Source organism: Nicotiana sylvestris, chromosome 5 (assembly GCF_000393655.2).
Source record: "Nicotiana sylvestris chromosome 5, ASM39365v2, whole genome shotgun sequence".
Lineage (NCBI taxonomy): Eukaryota > Viridiplantae > Streptophyta > Magnoliopsida > Solanales > Solanaceae > Nicotiana > Nicotiana sylvestris.
In genome coordinates, this window is record NC_091061.1 from 154,117,422 (window position 1) to 154,126,970 (window position 9,549).

General features: G+C 35.2%; 1 protein-coding gene across 1 annotated transcript; it reads right to left on the reverse strand.

Annotated features, from left to right (window-relative positions):
• Positions 1–1,841: 1,841 nt before the first annotated feature.
• Positions 1,842–8,772, reverse strand: LOC104218330 (transcriptional corepressor SEUSS-like). Its single transcript, XM_009768798.2, has 10 exons — positions 8,724–8,772; positions 6,362–6,906; positions 6,146–6,265; positions 5,767–5,815; positions 4,881–5,095; positions 4,704–4,772; positions 4,340–4,434; positions 3,796–3,889; positions 2,929–2,998; positions 1,842–2,825 (listed from the first exon to the last, which is right to left on the reverse strand). The coding sequence occupies exons 2-10, from the start codon at positions 6,896–6,898 to the stop codon at positions 2,005–2,007; spliced, it is 2,070 nt and encodes a 689-aa protein (XP_009767100.1). The 5' UTR covers positions 6,899–6,906; positions 8,724–8,772; the 3' UTR covers positions 1,842–2,004.
• Positions 8,773–9,549: the final 777 nt, after the last annotated feature.

A 9,549-nucleotide genomic window follows, 5' to 3' on the forward strand; every position in this document is an offset into this window, starting at 1 on the left:
GCAATCATGTCAGTTAGGCAAGTGTTTACATTAAAATTACATTCTTTGGATAATTTTGCCATTCACTGCACGTGAAGTTCATATTTTTCATTTGTTTTATTGGTTAGTCAGTAGATGTTAAATAGGCACATTTTGATATATGTTGGGGTGTCTAATTGGAACAAGCCTTAGTAAAAGTGTTAAAATGAAAATTCACGACAACTTTAAGGGGCACTTATGTATTTGAAGAATGTTTAAAGGTGTAACAAAGAAATTAGCCTTACCATATATCATGATCAACAAGTCCATATTATTGAAGAGGGGGGGCTTTTCTCAAAAATTCAAAATCCTAATGCATAATTTGAGATCTTTTATCATTCTATAGGTGCAACAACAACAACAACAACAACAATAATTATCCCAGTAATTTTTTTTACAAGTGGGGTCCGAGGAAGGTAAGATGTACGCAGCCTTATCATTACCCTGTAAGAGCACAAAGGTTGTTTCCGATAAACTCAGGAAAACGGATGAAAGAAGAGAGAAAAAAAGACATGTGAATAACAAGATAAAAAGACCAAAGCCAAGAAAGCAATTAAACTCTAGATAGTAAAAGCAATCTATACTCTATAGGTACACTTAACCCTAAAAAAATCTTCACAATAAATTCCATTCTAGGTTGGATTTTTTATTTTTTTTTTTAAAAAGGATTGACTCATTCAGCAACGTGTATACTACAGATATTTCCAATTTAAAATTCTCAATCATCCTTTCAACCTCTTTGCTATTTAAAGCTATGATTAATGAAATTCAATCATAATTTCAGGCCATCTCCAATCTTGCCCCCATCCCTCGTAATGGGGAAATATTTGGGGGAATTTAGCTCCAACCCTCTTCCATTTTTGTCCCCAAAATGAGGGATGAATAGTGTTCCCTCAAATATGGGGTACACTATTCATCTCCCCCATTACTATTCATCACTTTTTTATTATTATTTAATCTTTTAATTTATCTCTTTATATATACCTAATTATGTTTATGTAATGTATTTATAATATTAATATTATATCTTAACTTTGGTGTATAATTTTGATAAATTAATTTTCGTGCATTTATTATTTTTATGTAGAATTGGCAGTAGATGAAAATCAACAATTTCAAGAATTTTTATTTCGACATAGAAGAATTAAGGACAAAGATGCTCATTTTGCACTTCGTAATGCATTAATAGATCATTTATGGGAGAATACTAGAGGTTGAAGTTGAATATTTATCTAGTATTTCGAATGAATTTTATCGTTATGTAATATGTATTTAATTAATCTTGTATCACAATGATTTCACTTTTATTTGAATTATTAGTTAATCTATAATAATTGCTTACAAACTATATTATTTAAAATTTTATGAAATTGTTTTAATTATGGAAATTACAAACTAATAAAAATAAAAGATGGAATTTGTTTAATGGAAATTAAAAAATGAAATTGAAATGAAAGATAATACTAATATAATATAGAAGAGAGAGAAAAATATAAAAAAGTTTGGAAAAAAAAAATGGAGGAATGGTTGGAATAAGTTGTCTCCGAAATCCCCATTTTGGGGACAAAAAATGGGGTAAAGGTTGGAGATGCCCTCAACCTTCTTGTTGCTTCATCTTTTTTATTAAAAAATCTAGTAACAGTTGCCAGACCATTATATATTGTAAATAGCACTATATGAAAACCAACTTCTTAGCAACCTAGTCTAAAACAAAGATAACCATGACATCACACACACACACATATATATATATATATTAAAAGAACAGATGAAACTAGTGCTTGGTAAAAGAAGTTCCTATTTGCACTCTGTCTCAAGCACAAGCAGTTATAGTATAAAAACAAGGGAAGAAGAAAGATCTCCTTTTAATTCAAAACTAGTAAAATTATAGGAAAAAAGGAAACTTGCTTGATTAAAGTATCTAAACATGCAACTGCTACTGATCAGAAAAACACCATGAAATCATGTTATCTTGAAAGGAGAATTTCAGTCGAACTGAATATCATCGATAGGGTCCATTTCTCCGTTCCAATAAAGCAGTTTGTCATTGAATTGCTGGTTGTTGCTATGATCAGTATCATTCACCACTAACGTGCCGTTCAAAGGAGATCCAATGTGAATTCCAGAGAAAGGACTTACCCCATTCAAGTTTTCTGATTCCAACTGATCCATGTAATAGCTTTTCTCAACCATTCCATCAGTTTCAAATCCATAGCAGTACTTACCTTTATCATCATCCTTCTTCTCCTTCTGTTTCAGAACGTTACCAACAATCGCATCTTCAGCAGCAGCAGCAGCTATATTTTGAGAAGCGACAAGATCTTCTTTAACCTTTACCTTGGAGCTCAGATATTCAATAGGTTCACCTGACGTAGCATTAGATTTGACGACTCTCTCAGCAGAAGATGGTTGAGCTAGAAATGACCTAATGGAAGAAAAAGGAGGAGTTGTGGAGATTGGCTGATTCATCACAGGCTCGGTCGAAGCAAGCAGAAGAGAAGTCTCCCCTGAGTTTGTCATTTGTTTCTTTCTTTTAGATTCGACAATGTCTACTAAGTGAACCAGTCTTTTGGATGTAGCAGTAGAGGCAGTTGGCGATGTAGCATGATGGGATAAACTTGAACTTTCTGTTTCTTCATTAGATGACAAAGGAGTATAACTTATTACAGAAGAGTCCTCATCTTTTGCGTCGTCATATAAGTATGATTGCTCTTGCTCTGGATGTTGTTGAGGTTCTTCTTTTACACCTGAATTATTATGTGTCACACATGATGCAAGAGATTGACGATACAACCTGTCCATGGCTTCTGAAAAATTATAAAGAGTTAGTTGCAATCATCTCTCGACAAATGAGTTTGTATTACAAGCAAAGAATGCCTAGGGCACAATAAGGTTAAGTTATTTCATTACCTGCAGGTCCCATCCCGTATTTCTTGCTGTAGTCCATTAGATCTTTCATGCCGTTGACTATTTCTGCTGTCTACAACTCATCAAAAAAGAATAAATATGTAATTCGACACAGTCAACTAGTTCACAGATTAGGATGTCTAACAAGCATTCACAAGAGAGTGAAGTCCCTCAAGCATGTCAAAGGCAAACACAAACAGTAGCCCAGGCAAAAGGTTAAAGAAGCCGCTTCTCTAATTTACTGAAACCTTTCCCATTTCTCACTTGCGGTTTCTTCTCGCGTCAACAGAATCTTGAGATCTTTTTCTTTTTGCCTTTCTTAAAGTTCATTGAAAGGGAATCTTACAGCAACGGTCAAGTTGTTTCCGTTTGACCTATAGCTCACGGGTTTAAGCCGTGGAATCAAGCCACTGATGCTTGCATCAAGGTAGGATGCCTACATCACTCCCCCTTGAGGTCCTGCCCTTCCCAGACCCTGCATGAGATGCTTTGTGCACCGCACTGCCCTTTCTTAAAGTTCATTCTAGAAGTTGGTGTCGTAATGTAAGTTTACATGTTAATACAACTATTGGATTACAGTAGAGATTTTTTTCTATTGAATGTCAGTAGTTTAAAGCAATTGAATTCCTTAAGCATCTTGTTAACAAACTGTTACATTTTGCATCTGCAATCTCAAGTAATTGAAATGACAACAGAGATGAAACTATCGTGCATGCTTTTATATTGAATCAGAATAAACAAGTCTTTCTATTGAGAATTTTAATATAAATCATCGTCGCCATTTTTTATCTGAAATTTCAATTCCACACAGCATTCTGACATGCACATAATCCAAAGACAGGATGATTAGACCGCATAAATGCCTAATACCTGGAGGCATCGGACATAGCGCTTGGTATAACCAAGATCATTGATCAAAGACTTGTCCAAAACTCTTGCTAATTGTCTTATTGATGAAGTAAACCTGCAGCCGTCCGACAGATACAGTTCACAAAGGGTCAAAAGTAGAACAGTATGGTTTCACTAAAGTGTAAAGAATAACCTAAATGCATATAACGAGCACCACAAATATGAAATTCTAAAGTGAAAATTTCAAATATTATACAGGACTATTTGAACGAAAGCCTTGGCGTAACTGGTAAAGTTGTTGCCATGTGACCAGGAGGTCACGGGTTCGAGCCGTGGAAACAACCTCTTGCGGAAATATAGGGTAAGTACAATAGACCCTTGTGTCCGGCCCTTCTCCGGACCCCGCACATAGCAGGAGCTTAGTGCACCGGGCTACCTTTTTTACTGTTGTACGAATAATGTCGTCAAAGTCAAGGATAAAAGAAAAGATATGTGGGGTTTATCACCTCTTTCGATGAACTACACTATTGAATTTGAACATGAAACAATTGGATAGACAACTTACTTGTTGGAGTTTCTTTTAAATTCTTCTGAAGCAATCCCTGAGCAACTCTTAACAAAAGCTTGGTATTTCTGGATTGCTTCCCTGAGTTGATGAACCTGGATAAATGATGTTTTACAATTTTCAATGAAGTATGTTCTTTTCAAACTCACAAAAAAGCAACCTTAATAAGGACAACAATGAGAATGATGATCTAATACCATATATTCAAAAGTTCAAGCATTCAAGTATTTAAGACTAGTTAAAATCAAATTATTCCAATAAGATACTTTAAAAAAAGGGATAATTACTTTATTGGGCAGCCATCCAAAATAATAGCCGGTAAATGTATATATTTTGTATATTAAGCTGGTGTAATGTTATATACCTGGGGAGTAACTGATCTTCGATCGATAAGCACCTCGTGAGAAGAACAGCAGAATTCCCAGATACAAATCTGTCACAGTAAAACAGAAGAAAGGATGTTCTTTCATCAATCATTTTGGTACAAGTTCAAATACTTTACAAAAGAGAAACAAAGGACTATATCTTATAAACACTTAACCTTTAGATCTGAAGAAAACACAATCTTGAGCCGGCCTTCACGGACCACTCGTGCTGCCTCATATACACTTTCTTCTGTTACTTTTGTGTAGTTCAAAACAATGTGACCAGATGGTGTGCAATACTCTTCAGGTATATCCGCATAAAGAAGCTCCTCCAGCATACCGGTATCATACTTAATTTTGCATACCCTAGGTAGAACTTCTGCGCTGAGCTCTAAAATCCACAAAGACAAATCAGAATTTCAGACAGTGAGCAGCAAATTCTCAATGTAATCATCTTCAACTGGCGGAGCCAGGATTTGAAACTTATGGGTTCGGAATTCTAGTCCTTTTAAACTACTGAGTTCTAAATTAATAATTTGTATATAATTCAATAGATTTCTTAAGGCACATACAGGGTTTGGACCAAACCTACTGGGTTCGGCTGAACCCCCACCGAAAGGCTACGTCCATCCCTACCTTGCATATATAGCTTTTTCCATCGACTTTTTGACAGTCTCACTATTTAATACTATGATATAAACCCCCAAGTCAAAAATTCCATAACTAGTGCTGCCACCTTAAATAAGGCAGCATAGTGCACAAGGCATCCCACATTCACGCAGGATCCGGGGAAGGGCTGTATCGCAAGGGATGTGATGTAGATAGCCTACTCTAATGCAAGAGATAGCAGTTGCTTTCACGGCTCGAACCCGTGGCCTATTGGTCACACGGAGACAACTTTACCATTGCTCTAAGGCTCCCCTTCTGCCACCTCCTTAAATATTTATTATAAAAGTAAATACAGATCTACCATAGTAAGAAACCAAAAGGAGCCTATGTTAGCTAATAACTTATAGGACTCAAAATTATCCAACCATCACCAATTTAATAAAGAGTACATACCAAAACCAGCAGTAGGCCTCACTTTGCAGATCTCACAGTACCATGTCTCCTGCAGTTAATCTAATTAGAATCTGAAAGGAAAACCAGCATTCCAAAGACTATATTCATGCTAGATTTATTTCAGATAGGATACTTAAATACTTTATAAACCATATAGAAAATGATGTCAAATCTTGAGATCACATATTTCAGTGTAAAAACTCTAGTCATTTTTGGATATTCCAAATACGGGATGGTTAAAAAAAGGGACAACAATTTCTCACAAGGACAAAATACTCCTATGGAAGAAAACTTGATAATGATTGAATCACAGTGTTTGCCACTAGGCGTAGGCGGAATCCAGGCCCCAAAAAATTGACTAGAAGATTAGCCAACAAACCTGAGGGAAAAGACAACTTATTCGTTGCCTATTTTTATTCAATGAAAAGCATGTTTTTATCTTGGCATTGGGAGCAAAGAATTCTGCAACTAAATTCCTCCAAAACTCGATATCATTGTCCTGCATTTTCAGGTACCATAAGATTCTATATATGAATTAGCAAAACAACATCCTATATAAAAAGAACTCATGTTTCTTTTACTTGGAATATCTTACTCTTGGTCTTTGCTTCTGAAGGTACATGTATTGTTTCAAACGTTGAACCCATATTCCTGGCTTATATACTGATCTTCCATCAGCCGCAATTTCTGAACATTTCTCATGAGCTGTCCTCACTAGTTGCATTTGCTGCTGTAAAAGCCACATCAATGCATTTGGAGGCTGAGATGCTAAGTTCATTTGAGGAAAAGTAGGCGGAAACGAGTCTTGGATGAGAGGCTGTTTGTCCTTCCTCAAAGAATGTTCTGGAATCATCGGTGGAACTGAACATTCACGTTTTATTATGACCTTAGTTTTTTGTTGCACTGGTGACTGAAGCACACTCGGACGAGACTTGCTCGTCGCCTTATCCAAGTCCTCCAATAATTTTGGATTCTCCTCATGAAATGGTTTTGCACTCACTGAGCTGTCCTGAATCTGTTGGAATTTCTGCGATCTGCGCCGTGACTTTGGCTCATGCTGCTGCCGAACTACCAGTTTCTGCTCGTCTAACAACGGGGTGGAAGGAGCAAGTTTGATGTTATCAGAGCTCATTTTGATTCCTTCCAATTACCACAAACTTCATGAATCAGACAAACAACATTTAGTCAATCATTTCAGAATAATAATTTAACCACAAATGGTATGATTATTAATCGACAAGCAACTTTTCACCTCTATTTTAATGTTCAGGTGAGTAGAGTGTAATTTGTTGGATTGCTATGAGAACTTCTAGTTGATGAAATGATGTACATTTTTTGCATAAGATAGTGTCCTAAAGCAAATAAAGCTTACTCTAGGTGTCGGAAAAAAGTCCCACTCTAGACGTTAATAAGAAAAAGAAGCTACTTATAAGGTGGCGTGAGGCCTTTTGGGAAAAACCCTACGAGCTTGGCCTAAGGCAGAGAATATCATGTCATGTTATAAGTATCTTTAAGCTGGCTTAGCCCAAACCCGAATTTAACATGCATACTCATTGTTTTTAGTACTCAGCTAAACTCTTGCTTCATAAACATGAAACAATTTATTCTACTCTTCCACCTAAAATTTTTAACGCTTCAGTGACTTATTCACAAATCTAGACCTAGCAGATTTTTCCACTCTCCTTTTTGAGAGAATGTATCTTAGTTAAACTCTCCCCTCGATCTTCTTCAAATGAATGCGAATTGTCATAAAAATTATTTTTCATGCAAGTCTAATGAATTAAGCAATGCACTAGCATTAACACCAAAACCTTTTTCAATGAACTAATGATCTACTCATCTGAAATAACATTAATAAAGATAATCAAGACTCAAGTTTAAGTAACAAAGTCATTTATCTAGCAATGATCAGTCAAATATGGAAAGCATCTAAAGTACAACACAAAGAAGTTGGTGGTCTGAAATGTATGAATATCAAACTATAGAATTTAGATGGTATCATCAAAAAGTTAGCGAGTTAGCAAAATTTCATTAATTCCATTAAATTTTATAAGATTATTTACCACTATCAAATGAAGTTTAGGCATCAACGCCATGAAATTAGAAGTCAATGTTGATATAAACACCTTACACTTAGCTTAAATGCCAAATTTGGGAAATCTATACTTGGATCTAGAGCGAACAAACTTAATCCAGTCCGGTAATCCTACTTTGCCAAAAGTTCAAAGTCTATTTTTTAAGGATGAATGTCGATCCATAATGACCCAAAATCTAGAATTAGTTCTAGATTAAATTTGTTCAAGTGACAACTACTTGCCTTTATTAAATATAGGCATGTATTTTGCCAAACAAGGATTCATCATAATCATAATTAACTCCCAACATTTTAGCAAACAAAAAATCAAACTTACATTGAATCGAACTAGATGTAGCCCCGTTAATCTTCAAACATGGATTTTAATTCCATAAATGCTAGGTGAGTCATTTTTCCCGGTGCTGTAGTTCACTAACTATCACTAGATTGTTAAAATAACATAAAAATAAAAACCAAAAGACAAAAGAAAGGAATAAAAGGACAAAACTCCACAACTTTTATTTTCCTTTTTTGCTTTAGGGTATCTGAAGCCCACTGGGCCGACTAATTCAGACTCGCGCCTTCCTACCAAAAAGTTCTCGAACTGAGAGCATCGGTGATAAACATCATTACGATTGAGTTTAATGTCAGGGTTAGAACTTCGCATTCAAAATCCCAGACCTCCCCCCTCCAAACAAGATGTCACAGTCCGCTAATTAGCGACTAATATAGATTTAATAAGGATAACATGGAATAAACTCTCATTTTCAATTCTCTATACCATTAACAAAAAATAAAAATAAAAACAAGTGCTAAGTTCCAAAAAAGCTCCAGATTTCATCACAAAGATTAATTAGAAAATCTGAAAAAGAAAAAAATGTACCTATAAATGCAGAGTCACCACCTTCAAATGCTGCAGAATTCAAGTAACACCAAAATCATTCATCTGACTAAATCAAAACAGAAACTGATTTTTTTTCTTTTTTTCCCGAACGAGCTATTAACAACTAATTACTACTACACCTCAATCCCAAACTTAAGTTGGGGTCGGCTATCAATATAAATTGGCTAGTTTTACTCTGGTTGCCAGCCTTATCGCGACCAGGGGCGGAGCTACCATAACACTTGTGGTTCGGCCGAACTTAGTAACTTTGGTCCAAAACCTGTATTTGTATTAAAATATTCATTGAATATGTATAAATTGTTAATTTAGAACTCAATAACATAAATGAACTAGAATCCTGAATCCACAAGCTTTAAATTCTGGCTCTGCCTCTGATCGCGACCTTCCTCTTTTAGACGAGCTATTAAATAACACATAAAAGAATTTCAACCAGATTTATTCAAAAAAAAATTATAGGAAAATGAATGTATATAAACACAGAATTCACCACCTCAACTGCTGCAAAAATTTCAAGAAACAGCAAAATCATGCATTAAACTTAAACAAAGCATAATTAAAAAAATCTGAAGAACATTTCAAAATAAACAGAAAGAGAACTTTACCAAGAAATTAAATAAAACTCTCTAATGGCTTTGCATGTAACAACTTCTTCTTCCTTCGATCATTACTAGGAATAAAGAAAAATGAGCGGTGAAATGCTTTATAAAGAAGTTTGCTGTGTGTTGTTCTCTGTTTGTACGTAGTATTTTGCAACGTGGACTAAGTGAAGCATCCATTTGAGCGTTACGTTTCACACTCATAATTT